Source organism: Callorhinchus milii, unplaced genomic scaffold (genome assembly GCF_018977255.1).
Source record: "Callorhinchus milii isolate IMCB2004 unplaced genomic scaffold, IMCB_Cmil_1.0 Scaffold21, whole genome shotgun sequence".
Classification (NCBI taxonomy): Eukaryota; Metazoa; Chordata; class Chondrichthyes; order Chimaeriformes; family Callorhinchidae; genus Callorhinchus; species Callorhinchus milii.
In genome coordinates this window covers 4,589,662-4,604,792 of record NW_024704762.1, presented here as the reverse complement: position 1 = coordinate 4,604,792, position 15,131 = coordinate 4,589,662, and the positions used below count along the sequence as shown (strand labels likewise).

The following is a 15,131-nucleotide window of genomic DNA, read 5'->3' as shown; positions in this document are numbered from 1 at the left end:
CACAATAAACCATCAAGACATCTTAAATGAAAGGTCAATAACACTTTTGGAAACGATCTTCTTAACCAGTACTGTTAAGTGAAAGTTGAAGTACTTTGCCAAAGCACATAGCATTGGAAACCTGAGACATCTAGTTGCTTGTTCTTTCACTCACCCAGATTTCATCAACCTTTCGCAAATTGATGACTGATTTTTAGTCTGGAAGTCAACAAACATCCTGTTCAAGGAATCTGATCATTTGTTTTTTTCAGAAAACTCTTCCAAACTGTTTTCAAAGTAGCTCAGCTTACATTGCAGTGGGCAAAGAAATGTACTGCATTCTTTAGGGAAAATTCTCTTACAGTGAATCCCTTCAATTTACTATTTCTTTGAAAAAAAATTACATTAGTATTTTCGAGTTTCCTATTTCAGTCTAGTCAGGAATCCTACTTCATTGTTCTCCTTCAACGTAGTAGTCAAAGCTGCGAATCTCGTCATTAGAGGTTTCAGTAGGCTGTGCAACATACCCTTTTATACATTTCATTGCAGGATTTGTGCTGTGAATCTTGGATGTATCTGCAGCAGGATGGCAGAGCATAAACCTTTGCTTCAAATGCTCAACTAACTTTCTTACTTTGCATTCTCTTCCCCCTCCTCTGTGTTTGAGTAGGGAAGAGTCCCCTATGAGTAACATTAACAGCACTCTGTTGATATGTATTTGATTATCACCACTTTGTGGATAGATGGGCAAAGGAAGCTTTCTTGAAATAACGTTGGAATAGTGTACTGATTTCACAAAGTAAACCAAGCTCAACAAACATGCAGAAATGACAATTATACAAGCAAAGTGTTCGACATCTTGCAAAAATGTTTGTTGGATTATTTTGCCTGAGTTTCTTCTCACTGAGCCAGTGTTGCACAGTCCTAATATCTGTTCAACGGAGGTACAGTATTTTAACCTATGCTACAGCGTATTTACATGTGTTTGCCAAGTATTATTCCTGCCAGCTTTGCACATTCAGACAGGTCTTCACTATTCCTCAACAATGGCACATTTGACAAACTTTTACATCAAGGGCTTTTGGCTACCATTTTTTCACTCAGAAGTTTCTGAGAATTTGGACACTGTGTGGCACTGCTGCTGGCTCGTTGAAGGAACTTGGAAGAGCAGACCAGTCTTTGGGAGGCAGGGACTCTTTCCACTCAACTCCCCTTAACTATACAAGCCAAAGGCCTAATGGGTAGGGTGGTCCTAGCTGGACAAGCAGCAGAAAAATTTGCCAGACAGTGCTCTCAATGGCAAGCTATGCAATTTTAGCTGGTTAGACAGCAGCAGTTACCCCAACACACAGTGTGGGGTCCCCAAGCCTTGTTTGTTTGCCAACTTTTGCTTAATACTTTCTGGAATTAGATAAGCAGGATCCTTCCAAGCAGGAAATGCACATTCCATCCCTGGAATATCTTGGAATTTCCTTATAAAGGTGGGATGAATGGAACTCTGTTTCGTTTGGATAGTCTTAAGCATGGCAATGGATTTCCACATGTGTCAGACACTCGGCTGACCAAAAAAAAGAATTTGGAATGAACTGCTCAGATGACTGTTTAGGCAGAATCAAATGGCATGTTTAACAGAGACAATTGAGAAGAAAGATTATGGAGAAAACAAGAACAGACAAAGTTACATTTATAACGTGCCTTTCACATCGGGAGGACATCCCAAGGCGCTGGAAGTCAGGGGTCAGGTCCTGGGGTGGGGTAGGGGTGAGGGAAGGCAGAGGGTTGGGGTAGGGGTGAGGGAAGGCACAATCGAAGAGAAAAGCCAGGGAAATGGAATTAAAAGATCTACCATCATCTGATAACCTGGCAGAACAGATTGAATGGTTCAATGTTCCTATCACTCTGAGAAAAACTAGGAATTTATTTGTACAGAACTGCAAGAACAATCACAATATTGTATCTTTAATTCCTCATCGATTCTTTTCAAGCATGTCCTCAGGTAATCAGGTCTCAGAATTTCACATTGTATCCCATGAGGACAGGAAGAGGACATACCCTTTGCACCAAACATTGTTTTTTTTTATTCGTATCAGTCATGACTGGAATCTCCAGAGACTTGGGTGTAAGATCCAACGATGCCAACACTTAAGGTCCATACTTTCTTCTTGGAACATCAAGCCTAGTTTTGTGAATGTTTTCAAAAGGCAACCCACTATTACAAACTTGTGCTCCGTGCCAGACCTGTGGGCTGTCTTCTTCACCATCACGGATCAGTAATACCATATGACTATCATTGTTAAAGCGATTTAACCTGCTTCGGATGATATTTTTATAGCACCTGCTGGATTTCATCTGGTTTTGTCCAGCACACTTTGGAGGGTGAATGAGAACACAGTCCTTGATGTGTTCTAGAAGATCCATTCATGCCAAGTTTAGGTGATATGCAACATATTGGTTGTGAACAGGATACAGACAGACCTCAGGAAGTATTAATTCCTATACCATTTATCTGCTCTGCCTGGACACTTGTGCTGTCAATACTGAAGCCAACTATTCCTGGTAATATGCAAGCTGTGCAGCTGTGCTTTGATTCCTGTGATTATTGTTGCTGCTCTTACATCAAAAAAATTCTGACGATCTCGACAAGTGTGCATTCTGCCATTGGCAAGAGAATGCACATAAACAAAGGGTTTGTTCACAGCAAATCTATGCTCTCACCAGTAACCAAGCCATAACATTTGCCCTGTTTTAAATTAAGTTGCAGCTTTTTATTAAGAACATGTCTCAGTAATTTCTTCACATCTAGCATGGAAAATGAATATAAATGGACATATTTGCACTTTGCTCCGTTCATTGTTTGTTAATGTAGAAAGAAAGAAGGCCTCACATTTTTGTAGTGTACGTAGCATCAATGTCAGAGTACTGCTCACTAATTACTGTCACATGTTTTACATCTTTGTTTAAGCAAGAATACGTGGCAGCCAATTTGCACACAACAAAGATCCATAAACAGCCATGAAGCGACTGACCAATTTACCTGGAGAATTGTTGGCTCAGACACTGGAAGAAACTTTCTTCCCTTTTCAGATGGTGTCACGGGATCTTTCATATCTGCCTGATCAGGCAAATGAGATTTTCATATCTGCCTGATCAGGCAAATGAGATTTTCATATCTGCCTGATCAGGCAAATGAGATTTTCATTTTACATCTCATTAGAGGATTGGTCTTCTTTCTGACAATGCAGTGCTATGTAGCAGTGTTAGCACGGAATGTGAGTGCAAAGCCATACATGGGATGTGAACCCACAGCTTTCTGAGGCAATGCATTTTCTACCAACTGACGCTTTATTAATAAGCAGAAGCTTCTTATCGCACCCAGATCTGGCAGCATAGTGGTTCCATGTATTTTTGGAATCTATTTTTGTGCCTTTGGCTCTTTTGTCCTGGGTTGAGCTGTCCTGCTATCATGGTTACGAGTATTGTGGCTTTGGAAGGTTGAGAACTGTGTGTTACTCACTGCTCTCCTACAAACATCTAATTTTCTAGTCCAGGATGTCGCAGAGCAATCTGCTACTCCAGTTGGTGATAATTGTTTTCAGCAGTGGGTTTTGAAAGCCTCAATGGACATTTTGTCTGTGACTCCTTGCCCATACACTTCCTTTTGAAGTGTGTCATATCGTTATGGGCAGTTTCCATATTTCATTTGACATATTGATTTCACCCGGCTTCTCACACATTTGTTGTTCTTCTATCGGACAGGCAACCCTCCTCAAAGATCAAATGGATGCTACACTGACCACTTATTCTGACAAAACCTGCAGTGTTCATTTGTCAAGTGAAATCTTTCAGGCTCTCGTTCACCTTCAGATTATGATTTTAGTTTGTGAAAGGCACTATCTCAAACTGATAACTCATTATGAGTGGTTGATAAATGATTAATGTCAGCTAGTCAATCACACCTTTCAAGTGAGAATGCGAACAGCCTGGTTCTGGTAAATGCTTGAAGCAAAGATTTCAGGGTATATCTGATGCATATTTAACAAACCAATTAAAAGAGCAGTGCAATTCATGCAATACTGAGGCTTTTTAAAATAATAATCTAGCGATAATGGGGATTGTCAAGTGTGTGGGGATGTCCAACGTAAACTAAAAAATTGAAAAGGAGATTGTATTAGGACCTTTTCTAATAATATACCAAGCTCGTGGAGTCCTGTAGCTCAGTGGTTAGAGCACTCGCTTTGCAAGCGAGAGACCTGAGTTCAATTCCCGGCAGAGGGCGAAACCTTGGGCAAGTTTCCTTACTCCACACAGAGCCTAATAATAATCCCTCCAAAACCAAAAACAATAATAAATTGGTCATTTTCAATCCATGACTGTTTGTGGGACATTGCTGTGCGCAATTGGCTGCCGCGTTCGCCCACAAATATACAGTCAATTCGCTTTACAGTATATTCTGTGAAGCGCTTTGGGACGTCTGGAAGACGTGAAAAGCGCTATATCAAATGCAAGGATTATTATTATTAAGCTGTAGTGCAAAGAAAAAGGGAAGACATTTTTGGTGCCTTTTTGGCATCTGCTAAACTGATGCATTGCTTAACAGTCCTATGTCAAGTTATAATTGTTGAGAGCTTTGTTAGAATTGTGAAGAATCATTCACTCTCCCGAAATTCACCCAGTGTTGGCTATACACGGAGAACAATGTACAGGTCCGCTCACTGCATTGCAGTAAGGCCATCTTGGTACTGCAAAGGGCAACTATACTGATCGTTGAAATTAGGCACTTGAGTTTAGAGAGGCTGCAGAAGCTGTAAATGTGTATACTAGAGCAAGAGCAAAGTCAGGGATAACCTTAATGTTCTGACCAACAATGCTTCAGATTAATTGTCCATTCACCTCATGGCCACAGGTACTATTATGAGGTAAAATAGACAAGCCATTTTACCTTTATTAGTAAGATATTAGTCTTTATTTGGGATTATGATCTCCTGACATCAGTTTCACATGGGGGGGGAAATAACAGATGGAAAACGTGGCCTGGGTAATAAGTTGCTTTCTTTGACTTAGGCTCACAAGGTGATCTTAACTAAAATGCCAGAGGCCTACTGACGTCGATTGACAGCTCGTAATCTATTTTTACTACCTTTCAGACTATTCTGTAGGGTTTTAGATTAAAAGTACAACAATTGTGAAATTTCCTGTACAGTTGTACACCTTCTGGAGCCTGCAGTTGTCAGCCATGAGTTAGCAGGCAGTTTAAAAGCTCCTTTCATTTCATGTGTACAAATTCATTGAGTCCCATTTGGGGCTCAGGAGCAAAGGTTAAAATAATAATCCTAACTGACAACGATCCACGTGACACTAGGACTGAGATGCATCCAGTTTCTCCTAAGTGTTGACTCTGCCGTGCTCAGTCAGGAAACGTATAGTGAAAACTACATCAGTCTGATTTGCCAACAATACATTGGGGGACTGCAGACTTGTTTGTTCTGTACACACCCGTTCTCTGTGCTAGAATTTGTGCCGTGTTGTAAGTTTGTGCACCAGATGCACACTATAGTTCTCGGATCATTCCAATGCACTCTTGTCAAGTAACGCAACAATTTTAATTTATCACTTTATCCATTACTGTCCTGCAATTCCCTGTTCTTTTCTCTGCATCGTCCTCCACATATTAACACAGTGCACCACTAACTTGCTCTTCTGTTTGTACCACTTGCTTGTTTGGGGTTGTGCCAATTTGTTCTATTGGACATTTAACCCAATTCGATTGTTTTGCTTTCTCCCGATAGAGATGATTGAAGTGGGCGAGGGGCACAGACTTGACTGAATGCGAATATCCAGAAAAGGGAACTGATTTCCTTGCTTTCAAGCTTCAACAATGCTTTCAAAATGTTCCTCATCTGTATTTTGTTGAGGGTTTCTGACAGAACACAGATGTTGGAAGAGATACAGCTTCTGGGAATTCTTGTTTATATAGGAGGCCAGAGTTCTGATTTGGCCAGTCTTTAAGAGGCAGTTTTTTGTTTTGTACTTTACTGTATTTGTTATCTGACTCATAATTTGTTTTCTGGAATTTCAAAGTTGGATTTGTGTGAACACTGGAAAAAACATTCACGGCCAAGCCTCGAGTTCAAACAAGTTGGTTCCCAGATGCCATTAACTTGGGATTGTTTCTATAATAATGTTGGATCACCTCTCTGCTTGAAGTGCTCGATTTCAAATATCAATTCAAGCTTCGACAATACTTTCCATATTTTCCTTGTCTATATTTTGTTGAGTTTCTTAAAACCCAGATGTTGAAAGCTTGTTAGCAGGGGGATTGGGCTGGAGTTAATGGCTTTAATAATAGTATTTTTTAAAAATTACCTTCTAATGCCTGGGTGTACCAATGTCAGATGTAGAGAAATGTTTCACTGCAGGAGTTCTCTGTACTTGTTCAAGCCATTTGCATTCTGTACGGAAGAAGATGCAAAATCCATACATTGCAAAAACAAGATTTAATTAAGTTGTAACTGACAAGGGCAACAAGGCAATGCCCTGACTTGGTGAACACTGCTGCAGAACCCCAGCTAGGCAGCATGAGACACCACACAGAAGTTCATCCTTGCACTCCTCCATGGGCTATGTTTTTGCTTCAATGTAGGGAGGTGCTGAGTGTAGGATAAGATCTTCTGGGGGAGGAGAGAGGAGGGGGAATTGGAAGGACACTCCTCTTCTACCTCCTACTTGGTCAGTATAAAAGTGGCATTTGATAGAGGCCTGGGAGAGGTCATCTTGTTTGGGAGAGAGACGTAGCAAGCGGGTCTAGGAAAGCAGAGCGTAAAATGGATAAATATCAGAGTGTGAGAGCTTTGTCCTTAATAATAATAAATAAAAATAATAATCCTTCCTTTTAGTTTTGTGCCTTATCACTTGGTTGAGGCATCTCAACGCATTTCAGAGTGTAGTGTAAAGTGGATTGATTGACTGAAGGCAGCATTCCTTGTGAGATGTGGAAATCTGTGGGAAGTGATTACACTCTAAATCTGAATCACTACTCCCAGTGTAGGAGTTGAGTCATTAACTTCGTAAAGTATCATTTATTTTTCTTTGATGAACTTTAACTCTGCACAGGCTTGAGTTAAAGTTTTCATGTTGTTTTATCAAGCAGAGCTTCTATGTGCCTCTGTTTAGTTATCTATAGTTAATTTATTGGGATTGATTAGAATCCCATTGAACCAGTTTTCTAAGTTCAAAGATACCCTTAAATTTAATCTTAATGAAATGATGTGGCTCCTGTCTGTCCCTAATATAGTTTTTCTAAATGATATGGTGACTGAACAGATAATGCAAAAGCATGGGAGAGATTCAGTTCATGAGTTCTTCAATGAAACTCTACAGAAAGTTCAGGATGTAACAAAAATATTACACTAAAATTCAGATTGCATTCAAAATGTCAGTGTTACCAACTGAGCCAGCTGACAGACCCATTATTGTCAAAATTATAATATTAGTAACTTTAGTGAAGGGATTTAGTTTATTTTTTTAAGAAATATATAATACAAAATTACATTTCAGGTCAGGAGGATGTCCCAACACACTTAAAGGGAAAATATATTCACTACATTTAAAAGCCTCACGTTAGTTGTGCAGTAGATGACTGCTCTCAGGCTGACCCCAACTGCCAGTTTTAAAGCACATTATAGTTATTAAGGGCAACACAGATTTTTTTTTAGAATTGGGAGATAATTCAAGGGAATGGGTTTTCCTTTGAGTGAAATTATTTGATTTTGTAGAAATTGCTTTTGTCAATACAGACAATATGGGCGAAGACTATGACATTTCAAAATAATAATCCTTGCATTTGCTATAGGACCTTATCACACCTTTGAGACGTCTCAAATTGTGTTAGATTGGTGGGATAATTATAATTTCTGCTGATAATTATCCACTGATTTCAGGGCTAAACTCTCAGGTACAGTGCTAACTTAAGAAAAAGAAGTTCTATGAAGTCATACCTGTCACTAAAGTACTCCCCTTCTCTCTTTCTCGTTCGCTCTCTCCCTCTGACTCTTAACTTTTTTCCTTTTTTTAAATTATTATTATTAATCTACTGCACTGGTGATTAATGTAACCCATGACCACTTGTGGGCTGCCTCCTCTTCCCTTGTAGTCATCCAAAACCTGCTGCTCTGGTCTCCACTCTAAGTCAGCTTAGCTGTGAGATTCATTATTGTTCCTTCTAACTGTTCTAATTCTCCTGACTACACAAACCAAGAGAATGGGATTTCCCAGTAAGGCTGTCCTAGCTTCCAATCAGCCAAGAAAAAGGGTCTTATTAAAATCCAGCTTCATATAGAGCTTTTTGTCCTGTGGTTTTCCTTTCCTTTTCTATTAAATACGTTCTTGCCGACTGCCTCTACTATCATAGAATTATTCAGCGCAGAAGAAGGCCATTTGGCCCATCATGCCTGTGTCGGCTCTTTGAAAAGAGCTATCCGAGTCAATCCCACTCCCCCGCTCTCTCCCCATAGCCCTGCAAACTTGTCCTCCCCAAATAATTATCTAATTCTCTCTTAAAAGTTGTTACCGAATCGGCTTCCAACACCTTTTCATTAGTGGTGGATGCCCGATAGTACTTCAGTGTAATCAAAGAGCTCATTACGTTGACATTATCCTGTGCTACACCTGCTGCCTCGCTGACCATCACAGATTTTGGTTTTGCTAATTTACCTCAATGTACAGCCACTCTCCTTGTCCCACCATCAGGTAACTCTTGAGTGACCCTGAAATATGTTCCCATTTCAGACAGTTATCCCATGATCACTGCTGGAAAATTAATGTATAAGGACTTCAGTCGACCACAGAGTTGGCAATTAATGCTGATCAGATTGCCAACATTTACTTTCCTGGCTCGTGCACGAATGGGGATATTGGGTGAGGTATCGGAAGGCTGTAGAAAGATATGCCAGTAAGAGGTAGCATTTTTCACCAGAGAATGGGTGAAGATCGCAAAAGAAAAAAGAAAAAAAAATGATTCGGACTAAAAGCAATTAGTGGAATACTTGTTGAGCAATCTTTAGAAAATTGTTAATAATAATATAGCCACTGCACATTCCAACCAGTGCAAATCAGTGATGCGTTCACCTTGATAATACATCTCTGACCATCTCTCATTGGGTTGCAGGGTGAAGAGTGGGCTGGAGTGTGGGTGTTAAGAAATAAAATGTAATCTGCTTATCTTCAAAACCAGTTTGCCAAATTTCAAGAGCATATAATGAATAAACATCTAAGATACTTTGCAGTGATAATTCACATGAGGGACTCTGCAGTGAGCATCAGCTAGCAATTCATCAGTGGGATGGGACAGCAACAGTCTTATCGACACATGTACATATTACTTTAGGGCCACTGGATAATACCTAACATAAAAGTTGAACTAGTTGCATTCTTCCCTTCAAATTGTTGTTCTGAATCAAAAAATGATGAATTTGCTTCTAATATTTTAGGATTTCCCATTCCTTTGAATTACAACTCAAAACGCACAGAATACATAGTCATTACACTTTACATTAAATCTTCTGAAGAGCTTTGCAACGTCCTCTAAAAGAGGAGAGGCACGATATCAAATGCAATCCTTATTAAAACCATCATTGCATTTGCATACTCATGCTATCAACAAAGTGGGTAAACTTGTGACAGTTTAAAATAGTTTTGACTTTGTTTAAGTCGCTGGTTTTGTAACCGCTTTTGTATTTTTCAAGTTTATGCTTGTCAGTCAGTTTCTGTGTTATCTCATCAGTTGACCACATCTCCAGTTGCTTTGTTTTCAAGTTAGGTCACTGCCATTTCCTGGTTTCGGGACCTATTTTTCTGTTGTGGGGCCTTGTTAGAGACCAACACCCACTTGAAGTGTTTGTGCCTTCTCCCTACAAGGCAGAATATCCAACACTGTATAGTCATTTCAGGTCTGTGAGGAGAACTCAGTGTGAGCTTTCAGTTTATCAGGAAGAACTAGGAGCACAAGATAGCTTCACTCAATTCAGTCCTAATTCACTTGCTGAGAAGGAGTTCAACAATGTGCACTTCTAAATAGACTGAACATAAGATTTCAAAACCTTTCACAAAGATCCATGAGCGGGGAGGAAAAGAGTGGGGGGGGGGATAAATGTCACTAGTTGTAACAACGTTTTGAGCTGAATAAATAAAACATTGTGCTGGACTTCTAAATAAGGTTTTCAGGACCCAGATAGAAAGTTACACACCTACAAGTATCGTCTCTGCAGCTGTAAGGTGTTCTGTTTTCAGGAGGGTTACAAGGACGAGGGTAGGTAATCGGTTTTCATACATGTGTGGAATGTTGTTGGTCAGTGGAATAGAGAGTTGTAAGGTTGTATTGATGTCCTGAAGTTTAGCCTAATTACCTTCAGGGATCAGTGAATGGTGAGAAAGTTTCCAGCGGTTAAATGACCTTTCTCAGGAAATTAGTTGGATCAATAATAATAATTTGGTCCCTCAATCAATGACTGGTTGTGGGACACTGTGTATTGACTATGTATTCTATACGTTTTGGGTTTTAATTCAAAGGAATGGGAAATCCTAAAATACTAAAACCAATTTCATCAATTTTTTATTCAGAACGACAATTTGAAAGGAATTATGCAACTAGTTCAATTTTTATGTTAGGTATTATCCAGTGACCCTAAAATAACATGTTTGTGGGACACTGCTGTGCGAAATTGGCTACCGCATTTCACCCACAAAATACAGTCAATTCACTTTGTGGTATATTCTGTGAGCACTTTGACGTGATAAGGCGCTATATCAAATGCAAGGATTATTATTATTATTATCATCAAGTGGAGCCATTGATAGAGCCGATTTTATAGGGAACGGACTGGATATGCTGAATGATGTGCTCAAATCCCATACTTTCTGATTATGCCCTGAAGCACACCCCATAAATGTTTTTTTATTATCAGAAAATACGATGCTAAGATAATTAGTCAGATTCAGAGATTTTGAGATCAAGTGAGCTGGAGAAAAGGTGGAGTGACTCTGATGGTAGAGCTCATGGTATGAGTCAAGTTTGAATCTTAAACAACAACAACAACAAAATTACATTTGTATTCATTACATTTCAAGTCAGAAGGAAGTTAGATAGTGGTTCTGGGCTCAGGAGTAGGTGAGGAGACATATTAAGTCACAAAGTAGACCTGATCCACTCTATCAAGTGTGTGTTTCAGCCAATGTAGACAGTGTTCGTGTTGCCTGTGGTTGTTTTTGGAGATTATTGACCCACTGTGAAATTGTATCTTTATTTTGCAAGATTTTTGGCATTGATCCCTTCATTTGCTTTTTGTCACATACAACCAGAATTGGTGATTGGTTGCCACGAGCTCTGGCAATGGTAACAAGTGGGGAGCATTCCGACCTTTGCTGTTGTTCCAAACGTTGTTTCTTGAGAGCTCAATAACGTCTTTCTCTCTTTGTTTTTCCAGTTTGGTAATGAGGAGCAACAACTGGAGTGGGCAAAAAGGGAGAGCGAAAGAGCAGAGCGTGAGCGATTAGAGCGGTTACGAAGGCAAGAACAAGAGGACCTAGAACTTGCCATAGCACTCAGCAAAGCAGAAATGTCCAATGTGTAAATAGCGCCCTGGTCCATTGAATCAAAGGCATGCGAGCTGTTACAACAAAGTGCAAACGAAAATGGAAGGAAAAGAAAGCAAACTGGTTGGACACTGGACAGGAACTCTCAGCCCCCTCTCGTCGAACAGTATCTAAACAATCACTTGTCCGGGCCAGTGGAATAAATCCCGAGGACTCCATGGGAGCTGCAAAAGGTGATGCACTAGAAATGCACTGTGTAATTAACAAGAGAAAAGGCTGTACTATTCTCAGTGAATCAGTGATTCCAGCTCCTATGTTCATGACGTATGCACATGAAAGACTTGAAGCTTTGATACTGATGCTAACTTACTTAACTGTGGCATTGGAGAGAAACCAAACTCCTCCTTCCCTCCATCCCCCCCCCACCCCCCCCACCCCAAGGAAGAAATATATATAATATATACAAAGTGCCCAGTTTATTATTCCTTGTGTTGCAGGATACCTAGTGGTATTTTAGCAGACTCTAAATGTACAGTGTCTCATGTCATGTTTTATAACAACCCACCCATCAAACATGCCTTAGTGTTACTGCAAGGTTGCAGTGAACTAAAAACCCTGGACAGGAGCTGACGGGCTCCAGTGCAGCTTATTAACCTGAACTTGTACATTATGTCAGTTATATTTGTCCTATAGAATGTTGTGTAACTTAAAAATACATTCTGGAATCTATCAGATTTTAACTCATTGCACATGGCTTTTCTTTAATGTAATAAATGTGAGGAGACATTCCTGAACAACTGGACAATTCAGTGCTCTGCCCCAATGCTTCACTGTTTTTCACTAGAATGTGTGTAGAATATAACTGTCTTTGTTATAATCAATCTTGCGTTTGTTGTAGTGCCTCTAACGTCGAAACATCTTAAGGTGCTGTTGAACCATTGGAAATACAATAATAATAATCCTTGCATTTGATATAGCGCTTTTCACGACTTTGAGACGTCTCAAAGCGTTTCACAGAATATGCTGTAAAGTGAATTGACTGTATATTTTGTGGGCGAAACAGGGCAGCCAATTGCGCACAGCGGTGTCCCACAAACAGTCGTGGATTGAGTGGCCAATTATAGATTTTTTTTGAGGGATTATTATCTCCAGAAAAGCGATCCGCCAATTGACTAACCACCGGGTTCCTACTTACTGCTAGGTAAACCGAGGCGTGTAGAGTAAGGAAACTTGCCAATGCCCGGCAATAGAAATTAGGTCTCTCGCTTGCGAAGCGCGTGCTCTAACCACTGAGGTACAGGGCTCCAAATGCACCCAGCCAGGTTTGTTAGATGTAATTGCAATGTTACATAGATGTTCTTGCATGCATTTCTACTCCATTACATTGGAATCTCCTGTTGAAACTTACCTGTATTTTTTCTCCTCTCAAGTAAGGTTGGGAAGAGCCCCTGGCTAATTTGGGATTAGGTGCCTAGATTTAAGTGCATCCCACCTAATTGTTACTGCACTGGAGTGCACCCAAACTGTGCCTTTTTTTTAATAAGTACTTGATAAATCAAGACTCTTCATCTTATACTTTTAGAGAATTCTGCTACAAACAGTGCAAACCCGCTTGTTTCATGTTAAGTCTGATGATAATTTGTTCATGGAAATATATTGACAAGAGATAAAACAGAACAAAGGTTTAAAGCAAATGATGTGGGTGATGCCAACTTAGATAAGCTTGAACGCTTATCTGGTATTGAGTTCATAATCACTTGTCCAGATGCAAACATTTGTTTTCTATGTACAGACTAAAGCTACATGTAAAATGCACTGGCAAGCCTGGCCAGTGTACAAATACAATACAAAATGACATTTGTAAAGAGCCTTTCACGTCGGGATGACGTCCCAACTCACTGGCAGTGTTTCTGCCAGAGAAGGGCGACTTTGCAGGGAGCTGCAATGAAATGCAGGTAAAAGTGAGTTCTTATTGATCTGTGGGTAACAGAGCGTTACACTGCATATGTGTGCAATCTGTGGCCAGTTCTCCCAAAGCTTCAACTAAAATGGTCATAAAGGTGAAGGAGAAATATCTATTTGGGCAACTGATGATCCAATGTAAAATCTGCACCTGGTCCTGCACCTGTCTTCGCTTCTCTCCTTTGTTTGTTACTCTTTCACCTGGTTTCTTCCTCCAAAAGCCCCTTTCCAAAGGACAACAAAAGACAACAAATACCCAGCAATGCTCTGGTCTGTTATCTGTGGCGGTTGTGATTACCACAGCTCCAGTTGTGCTCAGCCTCCACAAGTTGTGCCACTTCCTGCTTGGTGCCTCGTACTTTGGTAATTTTTTCGTAGAAATTAGCAGTGGGTCATTACTTACATAGATGAGCCCACCTACTCCTGATTTCCGGCTCTTTTGGACACTGTTAAAATTAATTGGTCTCCACCCCCACACCACCACCCCCTGAATATCGCTCCCTCCCACCCCAATCGTGGAGTCCTGTAGCTCAGTGGTTAGAGCACTCACTTTGCAAGTGAGAGACCTGAGTTCAATTCCAGGCAGAGGGCGAAACCTTGGGCAAGTTTCCTTACTCCACACAGAGCCTAATAATAATCCCTCCAAAACCAAAAACAATAATAAATTGGTCATTTTCAATCTACGACTGTTTGTGGGACATTGCTGTGCGCAATTGGCTGCCGCGTTCGCCCACAGATATACAGTCAATTCACTTTACAGTGTGTTCTGTGAAGCGCTTTGGGACGTCCTCCGGACATGAAAAGCACTGTATCAAATGCAAGGATTATTATTATTATTATTATCCCATTAAATGCTCGTGTCTTGTGTCAGAATCTAATCGAGTTCTTTCCAAATTTATGGTGGGAAAGAAAATCTGGCTTAAAATAAGTGTTGGCCTTTACCTCCAAAATCAGCCAGTGGTGAATGTTAATCTTCCCTTTGCCAGATAACTAACCAAAACAACAACAACTTGCATTTATATAGCGCCCTGCACCTGGTGCAGCATTTCGGAACGCTTAATCCTAACTGCCTGAGCAGTGATTTCTGCTAACGGGTTTTGGGATGGGTATCTATCTATGCCTCTGCTTTTTTTCTCTCCTGTGTCGTGCGCTCATTTGGTCTTCTGCACATTTTCTCTCCTCACTTATCTCATTTTCCCTCTTGCATCCACCCTGATAGCAGCACTTTGTCCCCCTGATAACTTTGCTGTGTGCAATTGGTGGCAGCCAATTGCACAGAGCGGTGTCCCACAAACCGTCGTGGATTGAGTGTCAATTTTGTTTAGTGCTCCAACTAAGCTATGCCAGAAGCAGCCCCTTAAATCACAAGCTAAATGTCCTGACTGACTCAAATACAGAACCCTCAAACCAAAGAGTTTAAATCAATGAACTTTGGGAGCGGGAGGAAAAAAAAAACTCTTTGTGACTGACAACCCCTCTCCTCCTCCCTCCAATTTAGCAGAAAACTTAATTTGTGATTCAAAGCAGCCACAAAGCCATTTAAAAGCAGTTTGCTGTGGCAGGATTTCAGTAACGTTCGAATGCCTGTGCACCTCAAAGCCAAA

At 40.4% G+C, this 15,131-nt stretch overlaps 1 protein-coding gene across 8 annotated transcripts in view; it reads left to right on the top strand.

The window, feature by feature from the left end:
• eps15l1a (epidermal growth factor receptor pathway substrate 15-like 1a) overlaps positions 1-12,446 on the top strand; it is a 128,208-nt gene extending 115,762 nt beyond the window's left edge. For 5 of the 8 annotated variants that reach the window (XM_042342647.1, XM_007901057.2, XM_007901056.2 and 2 more), the window contains one exon: positions 11,457-12,446. In XM_042342647.1, coding sequence (XP_042198581.1) covers positions 11,457-11,603 — 147 coding nt within the window. In that variant the 3' untranslated portion in view covers positions 11,604-12,446. The remainder of the gene's footprint in view (positions 1-11,456) is intronic. The other 3 variants (XM_007901061.2, XM_007901060.2, XM_007901059.2) reach the window with 3 other exon arrangements.
• Positions 12,447-15,131: the final 2,685 nt, after the last annotated feature.